General features: G+C 44.9%; 1 protein-coding gene across 2 annotated transcripts in view; it reads left to right on the top strand.

Moving 5' to 3' along the window:
* Positions 1-6,527: 6,527 nt before the first annotated feature.
* Positions 6,528-20,430, top strand: part of LOC306751451 (platelet-derived growth factor receptor beta-like) — a 35,983-nt gene continuing 22,080 nt past the window's right edge. Inside the window, exons 1-8 of one of the 2 annotated variants that reach the window (XM_079235019.1) lie at positions 6,528-6,703; positions 6,947-7,068; positions 15,210-15,278; positions 15,360-15,454; positions 15,636-15,828; positions 17,850-18,110; positions 18,377-18,507; positions 18,595-18,676. In XM_079235019.1, the coding sequence (XP_079091145.1) occupies positions 15,221-15,278; positions 15,360-15,454; positions 15,636-15,828; positions 17,850-18,110; positions 18,377-18,507; positions 18,595-18,676 (820 nt within the window). In that variant the 5' untranslated portion in view covers positions 6,528-6,703; positions 6,947-7,068; positions 15,210-15,220. Of the gene's footprint in view, positions 6,704-6,946; positions 7,069-15,209; positions 15,279-15,359; positions 15,534-15,635; positions 15,829-17,849; positions 18,111-18,376; positions 18,508-18,594; positions 18,677-20,430 lie in introns of both variants that reach the window. The other variant, XM_079235018.1, reaches the window with a different exon arrangement.

Raw genomic sequence — 20,430 nt, 5'->3', positions numbered from 1 at the left:
CCTGAGAGAGTCAGTAGAGAGAATGCAGCTTTAACTCATGAAGCAAATACTTTCATACAACCAGAGGAGTCGCCCACTGGTGGTCAGGAGAGATAATGCAGCTCAAACACATGAAGCATAGACTTCTATAAAACCAGAGGAGTCGCCCCCTGGTGGTCAGGAGAGCGAATGCAGCTTAAACACATGAAGCATAGACTTCTATACAACCAGAGGAGTCGCCCCCTGATGGTCAGGAGAGCGAATGCAGCTTTAACACATGAAGCATAAACTTCTATACAACCAGAGGAGTCGCCCACTGGTGGTCAGGAGAGAGAATGCAGCTTAAACACATGAAGCATAGACTTCTATACAACCAGAGGAGTCGCCCCCTGGTGGTCAGGAGAGCGAATGCAGCTTTAACACATGAAGCATAGACTTCTATACAACCAGAGGAGTCTCCCCCTGGTGGTCAGGAGAGAGAATGCAGCTTTAACACATGAAACTTTGGCTTCATTTAAAGAACTAGAGGTTTTGACACTTCTCTTCTCAAAATAAACGGTTCACTAAAGCAACACAACTAGCAAAGGAAAAGATGTGGTTTAAGAAAACTACGTTTGTTAGAGCTGGCAATAGTTACCTGAGTAAGTTACGTAACATTAGTAAGGTAGAATGAGCACTTTGTGTACACAGGCCATGCACAGTGCTCTCCTGGGTGAAAGTCCTGAGCTAACTTGTCCCTGTACTTGTTCAGCTGCTCGACGGCTAACAGGAAGTCATTAAAGCCAGAGGGCTTGAATGTCAACTTCCTGTTAGCCGTGGAGCAGCTGAACGAGCTCGTTAAGACGCTAACGAGCTGAAACCTGAAATTAATAATGGCAATAAATAATATAGTGACTATTAATTAATTAATAATATATACATTTATATATAATATACTTCAGAGGCTATATTCAGAAGTTCAGTCATTTAAATAAATGTATATTTGTATTAATACCTGACTGCTTTCTGCTTTCCGTGTCTTCAGAACTTGAGTTATTAACTTTCTCAAACAAAGAAGAAATTATACTTTAAAAAGGCTGAAAACATGAATTATGAATGATATAAATACGTCTGGAACAACAATAAGAACAACTTACTTTGCGGTGAAATCCTCAGAGACGACGAACACCTGAGATTCCTGTTGCTTACCTGTCGCTCTGCCCTCCTACCCGTCTGTCTCTCTGTTCACCTGTTTACCTGTCTGACTGTTCACCTGGTTACCTGTCTGACTGTTCACCTGGTTACCTGTCTGACTCTCCACCTGTTTACTTGTCTGACTGTTTACCTGTCTGACTCTTACCTGGTTACCTGTCTGACTCTCCACCTGGTTAGCTGTTTACCTGTCTGACGGTTGTCTTGTCTCTGTGATTGTCTCTGCTTCACATGTTGAACGTCCTGTTTCACATCTACCTGCACTCATGAAAACCGCCCCATCAGATCTACTGCCTCAAGGTGTGCGTGTGTGTGTGTGTGTGTGTGTGTGTGTGTGTGTGTGTGTGTGTGTGTGTGTGCGCGTGTGTGTGTGTGTGTCTACACCTGAACCAATCAGCAGTCAGGAAGCTGATCAGGTGTTTTAACTGCCAACGTTTTTTACAGTGAAACGTTCAACAGGTTCAACCTGCTGCGGGAATGTAGGTGTGTGTGCGTGTGAGAGTGAGAGAGAGAGAGAGAGGGAGAGAGAGTGTGTGTGTGAACTTTGACTTTTGAAGCCGTCTTCAGGTTTGTCATATATATATATATATATATATATATATATATATTGTTAAAGTGTGTATATATATATATATATATATATATATATATATATATACATATATATATATATATATATATATATATATATATATATATATACACACTTTCACAAGATTACTGTAGAATTTACAGTAACTTGCTGGCAGCAACTAGCAAGTAAGCAGCTGTATTATATTTCACAGTATGCTTACTGTAAAATGAATCACAGTACTAATGGAATACTGGGTCATTTCTACAGTAATAATCCCAGTACCTAGTAAATAAGAAAAAAGGCAAAAGGGACCTGTCTCTTTAGGGCCCCATTTCTCGCACGTGGTTCAACAAAGTCGATCAAATGTCCTCTTATCCATCTTAAATTACCGACATGATTGACATCAGGCTAACTCGGATTGCATGATGTTCGAACAGTACAATGGCAAATAAATTCAAAGGACAAGACACTTTTTTCTCCACTGACAAGCAGGCAGTGGCGGCCGTCAGGGCCTGCTAAGCCTCTCTGCTGCCCTAAACAGGTTTTATAATTTAATTAAAAAATAAATAAATCATATCTATTTTATAATGTCATTGTTTTTCACAAATACACTTCATGTATTATAATTATTTATAAGCAGAAGATGATCATGAACGCATATGAGGAAGTCAAGACCTTAATCATGGCAAAGTCTAATGCTGCGTTCACGCTAAAAATGTTGCGAATATTTGCGACGTTTTTGTGTGAACGCAGCTTTACACCGTCACTGCTAGACATAAGCGTCGCAAAATTAAAAGCCAAGGTATTTTTTAGGATTCTGCTCGAAATAACATACCCAAACTAAAAAGGGTGTATCTCTGCAACCACAAGGGCCATTTAAATACGGTTGGTGTTATAATAAAGGCAACCCATGTGAGCCTTTGTTCAGATGTGTAAATATTAGCATATATGTTACTTGTAAAGAGTAAATAAAGATTGAAAAAGATTTCAACAAAGTTTAAAATTGAAGTTTCAGGTCCGCCTATAAAGAAAAATCACTTTCAGGATGATTATCTCTTTGAAATGATGCAGCTGTAAGGTCTAAAGCTCAATCATAACACAATATGTGAACATTCTCTAACCCAAATCATGCACAATATGTGAACATTCTCTAACCCAAATCATACACAATATGTTGAACATTCTTATCTCTGTGCAAATAGTTTTCATTTCCGCCATCCACAATGGAAATTCCACTAGTTCTGCTTTATACTTGTTGTGGAAATCCCCAAAACGTCGGAACATCAAACGCCCTCGTGTCTGGATTCATAATATTATCCTGTCTGAATGGCCGCCGCTTCCAGCGCTACTAGAGCACCAGCAGCCGGTTTGATTCATGCTTTTTTTATGTCTTTGACCAGCGCAGTGTCGCGACTGAGAAATGACTTCATATTGCAGGTAAAGCTTCATAGGGGGTGGGGAAATGAAAAATGACCATTACAAAAAAAAATGTTTTCCAATAAAATATGTATTATAAATTAAAAATATATATTTACACAATATACAATATACATGTTCAGAAATAGAAAACAGAGCCGGGCTGGTGGGGATGGCTGTAGTAGATGGACTGGTGGTGGTGAATCCTCTCTGTAAAATAAATGACTAGTCAGTACTAACTTCACACAGGGTTAGGGTGAGCTGTGTACCTACGTTACCTGGTAAACAGTGAGCTGTGTACCTACGTTACCTGGTAAACAGTGAGCTGTGTACCTACGTTACCTGGTAAACAGTGAGCTTTGTACCTACGTTACGTGATAAACAGTGAGCTGTGTACCTATGTTACCTGGTAAACAGTGTCTGGGTCGTCGTCAGTCTTCCACAACAGCGTAGTGCTGGTGGCTGGAGTGAAACTGCATGTTGTCCACTGCTGCAGATGTGAATCCTCTCTGTAAAATAAATGACTACTGGTCACTACTAAGTTCACTGAAAGAAAGTTACGATTGCACACCAAAACAGTAACAGAGATCCAGCAGGGAATATGATCAGAGCATGAGCTAACTGTGCTAGCGGTTAACATAAACAGACTAGGGTGGCTGTAGCTCAGGGGGATGAGTCCTGCAACCACAAGGTAGTCGGTTCGATCCCCAGTCCCCCCATAGCTCACATATCGAAGTGTCCCTGCGTCTCGTAATGCTTTTAATGCATCTCATAATGCGTTTAATGCGTCTCGTAATGCGTCTCGAAATGCGTTTAATGCATCTCGTAATGCGGTTAAAAATAGGTTGCCCTTCCGCTCTCTCGCCAAAACACACCTGGCTGTACTCAGGTGACGTCTACATATAGTGTTAACGCCCCCTGACATCATCATTGCATCATCGTCATCAAATCAAACACATAGGTCAAACACAAATCAGTGTAATGGCTTCTACACCGTTTATCAACTATATGAAGCCAAATTATTTTGTATCACAACTTAAAGTGCACAGACTATATTTTGGTAATATTAGTAACACTAACGTTAGCTTACTAGTGCAGGAAAGTGTCCCTGCTTCCCTCTTAAAGTCACGTAGCGTTACACGGTGACTTTACTTGAGAACACTGTGCTGTCTGTAATTAATGTACAGTTGCAAAATGCTGGCAAAAAGGAAATATTAAGGAATAATGATGAGCCTTGCTGATAGGAGACCCCGGGGAAGACCCAGGACACGCTGGAGGGATTATATCTCCCGGCTAACCTTGGAACGCCTCAGCGTCCCCCAGAATGAGCTGGAAAGTGTTGCAGTGAGAGAGAAGCCTGGGTCGGCCTGCTGGACCCGCGGCCACCGAGACCCGACCCGGATAAGCAGCTGATAATAGATGGATGGATGGGTTACCTTGCTGTTGCTGAAGTTGAAGTGGACTCTGGTCAGAAATGTTGGCGCTCTTGCACCAAAATTGTGTTGAGAGAAGCAAGTGTCCATCGACACACAACGTTATAGTTACTGTCGTTGTTTGAGTAACGCAACAGAGGTATAACTGTTGTTTCCCCTCCGTCTGCGTGATAGCTAAACCTAACATCTGTGTTGAAAATAATGCTAAAACGGATTATGGTGTATTGCTGAAAAAGGAAAAAAACGCTAAAAATTACTGTATTGTGATTCACAGCAACTTTTATTTACAGTAAGATTCACCCGGGAATGAATTTTGACCATGATGCATTGCAGATCTACAGTAACATGCTGTATAGGAGGTCTATAGTAAGAATATGGCCAGTATACAGTAATATTACTGTGACAACTACAGAAACCTGTTACAGTGTAGGGCACGGGTCGGCAACTTGCGGCTCCGGAGCCGCGTGTGGCTCTTTAGAGCCGTGTGCGGCTCTTTAGCCCGTCTGTAGCCCGTCTGTTGCGGCTCCCTGAGGCTTTGACAAAAAAAAGTGGAAAAACTTTTAAAGGGAAGTCCTCTTATCTTGGAGTTTTAGGTGATATTGTGTCACTGAAAATAAAAATAAATGTTTAAATATTTCTTTCACGTCAAGCCTCCGCCCTGCAGCTGCTCCTCGTGACTCAGAGCCCCGCCCTCGCGCGCAGATGAGTGCAGAAGAGCGATTCCTCAACTGCTGCAGCAAACTGAGTAAAGTAGATCTACTTTCAGGAAGTGGATCACGTCTCCGAACTCCACTACTGCTGCTGATTCTGTGTCAGCTCATGAGACACTGAGGCGTCCGCTAGTAAAAAGGGCTACATAGTTGTGTTTTTAATTAACGTTAATGTAGCCAACACATGACTATTTTTTGTTTGATAGTTATAAACAGGTAAAATAGCAATACAATGTAAACAAATGTCTTTATTCTTGTTCTATAATTTCATAAATACAACAAACTATAGTTTTTTGTATATATAATATGACTATGTATAAAACTTCAGAAGCTGTGATATCAAATTTTTTTTTTGGTGGAAAAAGGTCAAAATGGCTCTTTGGATACGAAAGGTTGCTGACCCTTGGTGTAGGGTAAGGACTCAGTCTTAGAGATGGAGAAAGGAGATGAGTTTCCTATGTAGGACTCTTAGAGATAGAGTAAGGAGATGAGTTTCCCCAGGGCTCAGCCTTAGAGAGAGAGTAAGGAGATGAGTTTCCTCTGTAGGACTCTGGGCCTCCTGGACTCCTCCCACTAGAGGTTCTCTTTGGATCCCCCAGAATGAGTGAGAGGGAGGTGTGGGTCGGTCTGCTGAGACCAGGACCCGAAAAGAAGGAAGACAATGAAATGTTTGGAAAGAAATTAAAGAATAACAATAACATATTTGTATATAAAGTGTTTTTGTGATATTGTCATATTATTCATATTTGGTCACTTATGTTTAAATTGAGTTTAAGCTTTTCAGACTGAAGCTTTATTATTGATCCTCAGCTGATTCATTGCTGATATGTCTCTCTTACACACACACACACACACACACACACACACACACACACACACACACACACACACACACACACACACATACACACACACACACACGCACACACACACACACACACACACACACACACACACACACCACTTTATTTAAGCAGCTTTCCTGCAACACACAAACTAAAATACACTCGATAGTAAAAGTCAGTGGAAAACTCACAGAAAGCCCTTTCAGTGTGTGTGTGTGTGTGTGTGTGTGTGTGTGTGTGTGTGTGTTTTGGACTGGGTTCACTTCCTGTCAGAGAGGGGGGGCGAACGACAGAGAGACAGATTGAAAACAGACGTTGGCTCTCTCTCTCTCTCTCTCCCTTTCTCTCTCTCTCTCTTACTGTGAGTCAGTCTGTTGGTTTCCATTCGTCTTCCGTCTGGAATGAACTCTGACTGAAGAAGAAGCAGAAGAAGCAAAAGAAGAAGAAGAAGAAGAAGAAGAAGCAGAAGAAGCAAAAGAAGAAGAAGAAGAAGAAGAAGAAGAAGAAGAAGAAGAAGAAGGAGAAGAAGGAGAAGAACGAGACGAGTTTCAAAAGGTTTGAACAAAGTTGTCTTTCTTTTCTCAATATCTTATTTTTTTGTCTTTAATCTTCCATAATTTTTATTTTTCATATTGATAATATTATTAGAACTATTATTATAACTCTTACTAAAACTAGTATTGTTATTGTTAGTATTATTCACATTAAATGCCAGAGACAAGGTTCAACTCTACTAATGAAAAGATGGACATAATAAAATAATAAATCATAAAGTTTCAGTTGTTTCTATCTCTGAAGGTCAGAGGTCACTGAAGGTCAGAGGTCACTGACATCCCACTGTGACTGACAGCTGTCAATCATCGGATCTGAACCAACCAGGAGACAGAAAACTACCTTCAACATGGAGATGTGACAGACAGGTGAGACACCTAGTCCAGGTGAAAGTCCTGGTGGAGCCTAGTCCAGGTGAAAGACCTGGTGGAGTCTAGTACAGGTGAAAGTCCTGGTGGAGCAAAGTCCAGGTGAAATACCTGGTGGAGTCTAGTACACGTGAAAGTCCTGGTGGAGCATAGTCCAGGTGAAATACCTGTGGTGTCTAGTCCAGGTGAAATACCTGGTGGAGTCTAGTCCAGGAGATAGACCTGGTGGAGTCTAGTCCAGATGAAATGCCTGGTGGTGTCTAGTCCAGGTGAAATACCTGGTGGAGTCTAGTCCAGGAGAAAGACCTGGTGGAGTCTAGTCCAGGAGATAGACCTGGTGGAGTATAGTACAGGTGAAATACCTGGTGGTGTCTAGTCCAGGAGAAAGACCTGGTGGTGTCTCGTCCAGGATATAGACCTGGTGGAGCCTAGTCCAGGTAAAAGACCTGGTGGAGTCTAGTCCAGGAGAGAGACCTGGTGGTGTGTAGTCCAGGAGATAGACCTGGTAGAGTTTAGTCCAGAAGATAGACCTGGTGGAGCCTAGTCCAGGTGAAAGACCTGGTGGAGTCTAGTCCAGGAGGAAGACCTAGTGGTGTCTAGTTCAGGAGATAGACCTGGTGGAGCCTAGTCCAGGTGAAAGACCTGGTGGAGTCTAGTCCAGGATAAAGACCTGGTGGAATCTAGTCCAGGTGAAAGACCTTGTGGAGTCTAGTTCAGGTGAACCACCTGGTGGAGTGTAGTCCAGGTGAAAGCCCTGGTGGAGCCTAGTCCAGGTGAAAGACCTGGTGGAATCTAGTCCAGGTGAAAGACCTTGTGGAGTCTAGTTCAGGTGAACCACCTGGTGGAGTGTAGTCCAGGTGAAAGCCCTGGTGGAGCCTAGTCCAGGTGAAAGACCTGGTGGAGTCTAAGTCCAGGTGAAAGACCTGGTGGAGTCTAGTTCAGGTGAAACACCTGGTAGCGTCTAGTCTAGGTGAAACACCTGGTAGAGTCTAGTCCAGGTGAAAGACCTGGTGGAGTCTAGTCCAGGAGAAAGACCTAGTGGAGTCTAGTCCAGGTGAACCACCTGGTGGAGTGTAGTCCAGGTGAAAGACCTGGTGGTGTCTAGTCCAGGAGGTAGAACTGGTTGAGCCTAGTCCAGGAGAAAGACCTGGTGGAGTCTAGTCCAGGAGAAAGACCTGGTGGTGTCTAGTCCAGGAGAAAGACCAGGTAGAGTCTACTCCAGGAGAAAGAACAGGTAGAGTCTAGTCCAGGAGAAAGACCTGGTGGTGTCTAATCCAGGAGATAGACCTGGTGGAGTTTAGTCCAGAAGATAGACCTGGTGGAGCCTAGTCCAGGTGAAAGACCTGGTGGAGTCTAGTCCAGGAGGAAGACCTAGTGGTGTCTAGTTCAGGAGATAGACCTGGTGGAGCCTAGTCCAGGTGAAAGACCTGGTGGAGTCTAGTCCAGGATAAAGACCTGGTGGAGTCTAGTCCAGGAGATAGACCTGGTGGAGCTTAGTCCAGGTGAAAGACCTGGTGGAGTCTAGTCCAGGTGAAAGACCTGGTGGAATCTAGTCCAGGTGAAAGACCTTGTGGAGTCTAGTTCAGGTGAACCACCTGGTGGAGTGTAGTCCAGGTGAAAGCCCTGGTGGAGCCTAGTCCAGGTGAAAGACCTGGTGGAGTCTAAGTCCAGGTGAAAGACCTGGTGGAGTCTAGTTCAGGTGAAACACCTGGTAGCGTCTAGTCTAGGTGAAACACCTGGTAGAGTCTAGTCCAGGTGAAAGACCTGGTGGAGTCTAGTCCAGGAGAAAGACCTAGTGGAGTCTAGTCCAGGTGAACCACCTGGTGGAGTGTAGTCCAGGTGAAAGACCTGGTGGTGTCTAGTCCAGGAGGTAGAACTGGTTGAGCCTAGTCCAGGAGAAAGACCTGGTGGAGTCTAGTCCAGGAGAAAGACCTGGTGGTGTCTAGTCCAGGAGAAAGACCAGGTAGAGTCTACTCCAGGAGAAAGAACAGGTAGAGTCTAGTCCAGGAGAAAGACCTGGTGGTGTCTAATCCAGGAGATAGACCTGGTGGAGCCTAGTCCAGGAGAAAGACCCGGTGGAGTCTAGTCCAGGTGAAACACCTGGTGGTTTGTAGTCCAGGTGAAAGGCCTGGTGGAGTCTAGTCCAGATGAAAGACCTGGTGGAGTCTAGTCCAGGTGAAAGACCTGTTGGAGTCTAGTCCAGGAGAAAGACCTGGTGGTGTCTAGTCCAGGAGAAAGACCTGGTGGTGTCTAGTCCAGGAGATAGACCTGGTGGAGCCTAGTCCAGGTAAAATACCTGGTGGTGTCTAGTCCAGGAGAAATACCTGGTAGAGTCTAGTCCAGATGAAAGACCTGGTGGAGTCTAGTCCAGGTGAAATACCAGGTGGCGTCTAGTCCAGGTGAAAGACCTGGTGGAGTCTAGTCCAGGTGAAAGACCTGGTGGATTCTAGTCCAGGTGAAAGGCCTGGTGGTTTGTAGTCCAGGTGAAACACCTTGTAGAGCCTTGTTCAGGTGAAACACCTGGTACAGCCTAGTTCAGGGGAAACACAATCTACCCTGTTTCCTGTTACCTGTTACCTGTTTCCCTTTTACCTGTTGCCTGTTTCCTGTTACCTGTTTCCTGTTTCCTGTTACCTGTTTCCTGTTTCCTACTACCTGTTACCTGTTTCACTTTTACCTGTTTCCTGTTACCTGTTTCATGTCTTGTTTCCTGTTTCCTCTTTCCTGTTACCTGTTTCATATGTCCTGTTACCTGTTTCCTGTTACCCTTTTCCTGTTTCCTGTTACATGCTTCGTGTTGCCTGTTTCCTGTTACCTGTTTCCTGTTACCTGCTTCCTGTTTCTTGTTACCTGTTTCCTGTTACCTGTTTCCTGTTGTCTTTTTCCTGTGTCCTGTCTGCAGGAGCCTCTGTCCTTTTACATCTTGATCTCTACAAGCATTTGTCTGTCTTCATCTGGGTCCGATCATGAGACATGTATCATGTCTGACTGACATCTCTCAGTGCATGTCCACACACCACCTGAACATTAACCCTGACAAGACTGAACTACTTTTCTTTCCTGGAAAAGGCTCTCCCACCCACGACCTCAATGTTACCTTCAACAACTCAGTGTTGGCCGTGCACCTTGTGTGACACTCAACATCCTGTAGGTCCATGCTACACAACATATTGTAGGTTCATGCTACTTAACATCCTTTAGGTCCGTGCTGCACAACATCCTGTAGGTCAATGCTACACAACATCCTGTAGGTACATGCTACACAACATACTGTAGGTCCATACTACACAACATATTGTAGGTTCATGCTACACAACTCCTTTAGGTCCTTGCTACACAACATCCTGTAGGTCCATGCTACACAACATCCTGTAGGTCCATGCTACACAACATCCTGTAGGTCCATGCTACAATACAACCTGTAGGTCCATGCTACACAACATCCTTTAGGTCCATGCTACACAACATCCTGGAGGTCCATGCTACACAACAACCTGTAGGTCCATGCTACACAACATCCTGTAGGTACATACTACACAACATCCTGTAGGTCCATACTACACAACATGTTGTAGGTTCATCCTACACAACATCCTTTAGGTCCATGCTACACAACATCCTGTAGGTCCATGCTACACAACATCATGTGGGTCCATGCTACACAACATCCTGTAGGTCCATGCTACACAACACCCTGTAGGTCCATGCTACACAACATCCTGTAGGTCCATGCTACACAACAACCTGTAGGTCCATACTACACAACATATTGTAGGTTCATGCTGCACAACATATTGTAGGTCCATGCTACACAACATCCTGTAGGTACATGCTACACAAAATCCTGTAGGTCCATGCTACACAACATCCTGTAGGTACATGCTACACAACATACTGTAGGTCCATACTACACAACATATTGTAGGTTCATGCTACACAACTCCTTTAGGTCCTTGCTACACAACATCCTGTAGGTCCATGCTACACAACATCCTGTAGGTCCATGCTACACAACATCCTGTAGGTCCATGCTACAATACAACCTGTAGGTCCATGCTACACAACATCCTTTAGGTCCATGCTACACAACATCCTGGAGGTCCATGCTACACAACAACCTGTAGGTCCATGCTACACAACATCCTGTAGGTACATACTACACAACATCCTGTAGGTCCATACTACACAACATGTTGTAGGTTCATCCTACACAACATCCTTTAGGTCCATGCTACACAACATCCTGTAGGTCCATGCTACACAACATCATGTGGGTCCATGCTACATAACATCATGTAGGTCCATGCTACACAACACCCTGTAGGTCCATGCTACACAACATCCTGTAGGTCCATGCTACACAACAACCTGTAGGTCCATACTACACAACAAATTGTAGGTTCATGCTGCACAACATATTGTAGGTCCATGCTACACAACATCCTGTAGGTACATGCTACACAACATCCTGTAGGTCCATGCTACACAACATCCTGTAGGTACATGCTACACAACATCCTGTAGGTCCATACTACGCAACATATTGTAGGTTCATGCTACACAACATCCTTTAGGTCCATGCTACATACCATCCTTTAGGTCCATGCTACACAACATCGTGTAGGTACATGCTACACAACATCCTGTAGGTCCATACTACACAACACATTGTAGGTTCATGCTACACAACATCCTTTAAGTCCTTGCTACACAACATCCTGTAGGTCCATGCTACACAACACCCTGTAGGTCCATGCTACACAACATCCTGTAGGTCCGTGCTACACAACATCCTGTAGGTCCATGCTACACAACACCCTGTAGGTCCATGCTACACAACATCCTGTAGGTCCATGCTACACAACAACCGGTAGGTCCATGCTACACAACATCCTGTAGGTCCATGCTACACAACATCATGTAGGTCCATGCTACACAACATCCTGTAGGTCCATACTACACAACATCCTGTTGGTTCATGCTACACAACATCCTGTAGGTCCATGCTACACAACATCCTGTAGGTCCATACTACACAACATATTGTAGGTTCATGCTACACAACATATTGTTGGTCCATGCTACACAACATCCTGTAGGTGCATGCTACACAACATCATGTAGGTCCATACTACGCAACATATTGTAGGTTCATGCTACACAACATCCTTTAGGTCCATGCTACACAACATCCTGTAGGTCCATGCTACACAACATCCTGTAGGTCCATACTACAAAACATATTGTAGGTTCATGCTACACAACATCATTTAGGTCCATGCTACACAACATTCTGTAGGTACATGCTACACAACATCCTGTAGGTCCATACTACACAACATATTGTAGGTTCATGCTACACAACATCATTTAGGTCCATGCTACACAACATTCTGTAGGTCCATGCTACACAACATTATGTAGGTCCATGCTACACAACACCCTGTAGGTCCATGCTACACAACATCCTGTAGGTCCATGCAACACAACAACCTGTAGGTCCATGCTACACAACATCCTGTAGGTCCGTGCTACACAACATCCTGTAGGTCCATGCTACACAACATCCTGTAGGTCCATACTACACAACATCCTGTAGGTCCATACTACACAACATGTTGTAGGTTCATCCTACACAACATCCTTTAGGTCCATGCTACACAACATTATGTAGGTCCATGCTACACAACATCCTGTAGGTCCATGCTATACAACAACCTGTAGGTCCATGCTACACAACATCCTGTAGGTCCGTGCTACACAACATCCTGTAGGTCCATGCTACACAACAACCTGTAGGTCCATGCTACACAACATCCTGTAGGTCCGTGCTACACAACATCCTGTAGGTCCATGCTACACAACATCCTGTAGGTACATACTACACAACATCCTGTAGGTCCATACTACACAACATGTTGTAGGTTCATCCTACACAACATCCTTTAGGTCCATGCTACACAACATTATGTAGGTCCATGCTACACACCATCCTGTAGGTCCATGCTACACAACAACTTGTAGGTCCATGCTACACAACATATTGTAGGTTCATGCTACACAACATCCTTTAGGTCCGTGCTACACAACATCCTGTAGGTCCATGCTACACAACACCCTGTTGGTCCATGCTACACAACATCCTGTAGGTCCATGCTACACAACAACCGGTAGGTCCATGCTACACAACATCCTGTAGGTCCTTGCTACACAACATCATGTACGTCCATGCTACACAACATCCTGTAGGTCCATACTACACAACATATTGTAGGTTCATGCTACACAACATATTGTAGGTCCATGCTACACAACATCCTGTAGGTCCATACTACACAACATATTGTAGGTTCATGCTACACAACATCCTTTAGGTCCATGCTACACAACATCCTGTAGGTCCATGCTACACAACATCCTGTACGTCCATGCTACACAACATCCTGTAGTTCCATGCTACACAACATCCTGCAGGTTCATGCTACACTGCATCCTGTAGGTCCATGCTACACAACATCCTGTAGGTCCATGCTACACAACATCCTGTAGGTCCATGCTACACAACATCCTGTAGGTCCATGCTACACAACATCCTGCAGGTTCATGCTACACAACATCCTGTAGGTCCATGCTACACAACATCCTGCAGGTCCATGCTACACAACATCCTGCAGGTTCATGCTACACTGCATCCTGTAGGTCCATACTACACAACATGTTGTAGGTTCATCCTACACAACATCCTTTAGGTCCATGCTACACAACATTATGTAGGTCCATGCTACACAACATCCTGTAGGTTCATGCTACACTGCATCCTGTAGGTCCATACTACACAACATCAGGAGAATACGTCCCCTTCTCACCCAGAAGGCGGTCCAGGTTCTGGTACAGGCAACCTCACACCTTGACTACTTTAACTCCCTCCTGCAGCTCATCCAGAATGCAGCAGCTCGACTGGTCTTTAACTGAAATTCACCCACACGACTCCACTCCTCCACAACCTTCACTGGTTACCGGTGGTCGCCCGCATCCGCTTCAAAACATTGGTACTTGCGTACCGTGCTACGAACAGATCGGGTCCAGTCTAAATCCAGGACATGGTGAAACCGTACACCCCGGCTCGTTCGCTCCGCTGGGCTTCAGCCAATCGGCTTGTAGCTCCGTCACTGAGAGCTAAACACTCAACAAAGTCAGACTGTTTGTGTCCTGCTCCTCATTGGTGGAATGAGCTCCTCATTGACATCAGGACAGCAGAAAGTCTTTATATTTTCCGTTGCAAACTAAAAACACTCATTTTTCGACTACACCTTGAATAAGGAAGGTAGCACCTAGTAGCACTTTAGAAGCACTTAGATGTCTCTTACTGATAACTTTTTGTAGTTTAACTTTATTGAATAAATTGTAATTTCTTGATTCTTGTTGTAGTTTGTACTCATGGTTGAATGCACGTATTGTAAGTCACTTTGGATAAAAGCATCAGCTAAATGAAATGTAATGTAATCATCTGTGACACCGCTGAGGTCCTGCAGGACTAAACTCGGGGCAGATTTAACTGCTATCCAGCCATGAAGCTGTGATTGGATGAAAGCTGCTGACCGCCTCCCCCCTCTGCTCCCCACAGGAAATACTTTCCTATTTATTTTCTTCATCGGTGGTCGACTCACATTCCTCACACACGCACAGCCAATGAGACCTCTGATTGGCCGAAGTCCCAGGAACACACTCTGATTGGATGACTGGATTTAGTGTCTTTATTTTTCATTGAAAATAGAAAAAGATGAAAAAAAGCGCTCTCTCTCTCTCTCTCTCTCTCTCACACACACACACACACACACACACACACACACACACACACACACACACACACACACACACACACACACAGGTCTGTTCAAACCATCAGAGCTCTCAAAGACTGAAATGATTTAAACAGTTTCTGTTTCTTTGACCCGACTACAGACAGATTTCAAAATAAAAGACTTTCAAAGAATCTGTAACCTTTCAGTTTTATCAACCGAACAGTCACTTTTTGATCTCACTTTAAATTAAATAAATACCCATAATTCTGTGCCTGACTAGGTGTGGTATTATTCACCTTCAGACCTTTATTTTGAAATCTCTCCTGTCTTGCTGTTCAGGATCAGCGGACATGAATGCTCCCACCGGAGGACGAACAGGAAGTCTGAATGTGCTGCACTTCCTGTTGGGTGGGTACCATGTGAGATTTTACAGGTGGACTGATGTGGGTGCCTGTCTGTCTGTCTGTCTGACTACTCATCTGTCTCCAGGTGTGTTCCTGGTTCGTCATGAAGGGGGCGTCGGTCTGGAGCTGCAGCCTTCAAGCGCTCAAGTTCTGCTCAATTCAACCTCCAATTTCACTGTGGTCAGTCAATACCTGTCTGTCTCTCCATGTGTTTCCAGGTACCTGTCTGTCTCTACAGGTGTGTTCAGGGTGGAGTCAGGTACCTATCTCTCTCTGCAGGTGTATTTAGGGTGAAAAAAGTTACCTGTCTCTCAATACAGGTGTATTTAGGGTGGAGTAAGGTACCTGTCTCTCGCTACAGGTGTGTTCCGGGTGGAGTCATGTGACGTGGCGGCTACCTAACCCCCAGGTGCAGGGGGTTGAGGTTGAGAATCAGGGCTCCAGCAGCGCCCTGCACCTCTTCAATGCCTCCTGGAAGAACTCTGGAAGATACACCTGTGACGAGGTGTCGTCCCATCAGAGCAGAGAGGTGGACATATTCATTCCTGGGCAAGGTGACATGATATTGATACATATTATGAGTGATCATCTCCTGATACTTCCTGTGTACCTCCCGATCCTACATGTGTACCTCCTGATCCTACCTGTCTAACTCCTGATCCTACGTGTGTACCTCCTGATCCTACATGTCTACCTCCTGATCCTATCTGTCTACCACCTGATCCTATCTGTCTACACCCTGATCTTACATGTGTACCTCCCGATCCTACCTGTGTACCTCCTGATCCTACCTGTGTACCTCCTGATCCTACCTGTGTACCTCCTGGTCCTATCTGTCTACCTCCTGATCCTACATAAGTACCTCCCGATCCTACCTGTCTACCTCCTGATCCTACCTGTGTACCTCCTGATCCTACCTGTTTACCTCTTGATCCTACCTGTGTACCTCCTGATCCTTCCTGATCCTACCTGTGTACCTCTTGTGTACCTCCTGATCCTACCAAAGTACCTATTATGTACCTCCTGATCCTACCTGTGTACCTCCTGGTCCTATCTGTCTACCTCCTGATCCTACCTGTGTACCTCCTGATCCTTCCTGATCCTACCTGTGTACCTTTTGTGTACCTCCTGATCATACACGTGTACCTCTTGTGTACCTCCTGATCCTACCTGTGTACCTACTGATCCTACGTGTCTACCTCTTGATCCTACCTATGTACCTCCTGATCCTACCTGTCTACCTCCTGATCCTACCTGTGCACCTCCTGATCCTACCTGTGTACCTCTTGATCCTACCTCTATACCTCTTGTGCACCTCCTGATCCTACCTGTGTACCTCTTGTGTACCTCTTGACCCTACCTGTGTACCTCTTGATCCTTCTGTGTACCTCCTGATCCTACCGTGTACCTCTTGTGTACCTCCTGATCCTACCTGTGTACCTCTTGTGTACCTCTTGTGTACCTCCGTATCCTACCTGTGTACCTCTTGATCCTACCTGTGTACCTCCTGATCCTACCGTGTACCTCTTGTGTACCTCCTGATCCTATCTGTGTACCTCCTGATCCTACTAGTGTACCTCTTGATCTTACCTATCTACCTCTTGTTTACCTCCCGATCCTACCTGTCTACCTCCTGATCCTACCTCTCTACCTCCTGGTCCAATCTGTGTACCTCCTGATCCTACCTGTGTACCTCCTGATCCTATCTGTGTACCTCCTGATCCTACCTGTGTACCTCCTGATCCTATCTGTCTACCTCCTGATCCTACCTATGTACCTCCTGATCCTACCTGTGTACCTCTTGTGTACATCCTGATCCTACTTGTGTACCTCCTGTGTACTTCCTGATCCTACCTGTGTACCTACTGATCCTACCTGTCTACCTCTTGATCCTACCTGTCTACCTCCTGATCCTACCTGTGTACCTCTTGTGTACATCCTGATCCCACTTGTGTACGTCCTGTGTACTTCCTGATCCTACCTGTGTACCTCTTGATCCTACCTGTCTACCTCCTGATCCTACCTCTATACCTCTTGTGCACCTCCTGATCCTACCTGTGTACCTCTTGTGTACCTCTTGACCCTACCTGTGTACCTCTTGATCCTACCTGTGTACCTATTGTGTACCTCCTGATCCTACTTGTGTACCTCTTGTGTACCTCTTGTGTACCTCCTGATCCTACTTGTGTACCTTTTGTGTACCTCCTGATCCTACCTGTGTACCTCTTGTGTACCTCCTGATCCTATCTGTGTACCACTTGTGTACCTCCTGATCCTACTTGTGTACCTCATGTGTATTTCCTGATCCTACCTGTGTACCTCTTGTGTACCTCTTGTGTACCTCCTGATCCTACCTGTGTACCTCTTGATCCTACCTGTGTACCTCCTGATCCTACCGTGTACCTCTTGTGTACCTCCTGATCCTATCTGTGTACCTCCTGATCCTACCTGTGTACCTCTTGATCCTACCTGTGTACATCCTGATCCTATCTGTGTACCACTTGTGTACCTCCTGATCCTACCTGTGTACCTCCTGATCCTACTTATGTACCTCCTGATCCTACCTGCCACCCAGGTCCGGAGGAATGGTTCGTCCCTCCGGGTCCCGGTGTGGTGATGAAGGAGGCGGAGGAAGACACCATCCCGTGTGTTGTTTCCGACCCGCAGCTCACCGTCTCGCTGTACGAGCGTCCCGGCAGGACGCCGGTCAGCGGGGCGACGTACGAACCGGGGCGGGGCTTCACGGGCCGACTCAACGACACATCATACGTGTGCTCGGCTGCCCGGGGGAGCGAGAAGAGGGAGTCCCAGGTGTACTACGTCTTCAGCATCGTAGGTGAGCTCAGGGGGTATATGATATACATATTATAGGTTACCTTATCACTCTATCTGTCACTCTATATTTCTTTTGCTACATGTGGTCGTCCTGAAACCACAAGGTAGCCGGTTACCCAGTCTCCACATAGTTCCCATGTCTAAGTGTCCTTGCTCCCCGGCACACAGCTCCTTAATCACTAAGGATGGGTAAAATTTACCCGAGGGGATTAATAAAGGACCATTTATTTTCTTTCTTTCTTCTCTCTCCACCTGTCTGTCTCTCAGTCCCTAAGGTGATGGAGGTGGACCTGTCCGTCTCCAGCAGGGTATTGAAGCAGGGGGAGGTTCTCACTGTGAACTGCACCGTCAAAGACACCGAGATAGTCTTCTTCTCCTGGGACTTCCCTCGCAGACAGGTGCCTGTCTCTCTCTCAGCCTGCCTGTCTGCCTGAACAATACAGTGTTTGTTCTCCGTGTGAAGTAGTTCTGTTGTGTTCTTTCAGGAAATTGAGCCTCTGACGGACTTTCTGCCCAATCGGATCCGCTCCTTCGTGAACATCTCCACAGTGACGGTGGCAGATTCTGGTAGGTGACCCGACCAGGCAGAGGGAACATAAGCTAACATTAATAACCATAACCAGCTATCCATAACCAGCTATTTATAACCAGCTAACCATAACAGCTAACCATAACCAGCTATTCATAACTAGCTAACCATAACCAGCTAACCATAACTAGCTAACCATAACAGCTAACCATAACCAGCTATTCATAACCAGCTATTCATAACCAGCTAACCATAACTAGCTAACCATAACTAGCTAACCATAACCAGCTATTCATATCCAGCTAACCATAATCAGCTATTTATAACCAGCTAACCATAACCAGCTATTCATAACAGCTATCCATAACCAGCTAACAATAACCAGCTAATCATAACCAGCTGTTCATAAATAGCAAACCATAACCAGCTAACCATAACCAGCTAACCCTATAACCAGCTAACCATAACAGCTAATTATAACCAGCTAAGCCTATAACCAGCTAACCATAACAGCTATCCATAACCAGCTAACCATAACCAGCTAATCAAAACCAGCTGTTCATAATTAGCAAACCATAACCAGCTAACCATAACAGCTGCCCATAACAGCTAATCATAACCAGCTAACCATAACCAGCTCACCATAACAGCTATCCATAACCAGCTAACCCTATAACCAGCTAACCATAACAGCTAATCATAACCAGCTAACCTTATAACCAGCTAACCATAACAGCTAATCATAACCAGCTATTCATACCTAGCGAACCATAACCAGCTATTCATAACCAGCTAACCATAATCAGCTATTCATAACCAGCTAACCATAACCAGCTATTCATAACTAGCGAACCATAACCAGCTAACCATAACCAGCTAATCATAACCAGCTATTCATAATTAGCAAACCATAACCAGCTAACCATAACCAACTAACCATAACAGCTAATCATAACCAGCTAACCATAACAGCTGCCCATAACAGCTAATCATAACCAGCTAACCATAACAGCTATCCATAACCAGCTAACCCTATAACCAGCTAACCATAACCAGCAAATCATAACCAGCTATTCATAATTAGCAAACCATAACCAGCTCACCATAACAGCTGCCCATAACTGCTAATCATAACCAGCTAACCCTATAACCAGCTAACCATAACAGCTGCCCATAACAGCTAATCATAACCAGCTAACCATAACAGCTAATCATAACCAGCATCACTAATGTTAAAAACCTCAAACCAAGCCAGAAATCTAGGTGTAGTTATGGATTCAGACCTCAACCTGAACAGCCATATCAAGACAATTACAAAATCAGCCTCCTATCACCTGAAGAATATATCAAGGGTTAGAGGACTTATGTCTCAACAGGATCTGAAGAAACTTGTCCATGCATTTATCTTCAGTAGACTTGACTACTGTAACGGTGTGTTCACAGGTCATTTATCTTCAGTAGACTTGACTACTGTAACGGTGTGTTCACAGGTCATTTATCTTCAGGAGACTTGACTACTGTAACGGTGTGTTCACAGGTCATTTATCTTCAGTAGACTTGACTACTGTAACGGTGTGTTCACAGGTCATTTATCTTCAGTAGACTTGACTACTGTAACGGTGTGTTCACAGGCCATTTATCTTCAGTAGACTTGACTACTGTAACGGTGTGTTCACAGGCCTCTGTAAAAAGTCAATCAGAAAGCTGCAGCTGATTCAGAACGCTGCAGCTGGAGTCCTCACTAAGACCAGGAAAGTGGATCACATCACTCCAGTTCTGAGGTCTTTGCACT

The sequence above is a fragment of the Taurulus bubalis genome, assembly GCF_910589615.1.
Source record: "Taurulus bubalis genome assembly, chromosome: 2".
In the NCBI taxonomy this organism is placed as follows: Eukaryota; Metazoa; Chordata; class Actinopteri; order Perciformes; family Cottidae; genus Taurulus; species Taurulus bubalis.
This window is presented reverse-complemented; position numbering and strand designations above follow the sequence as displayed.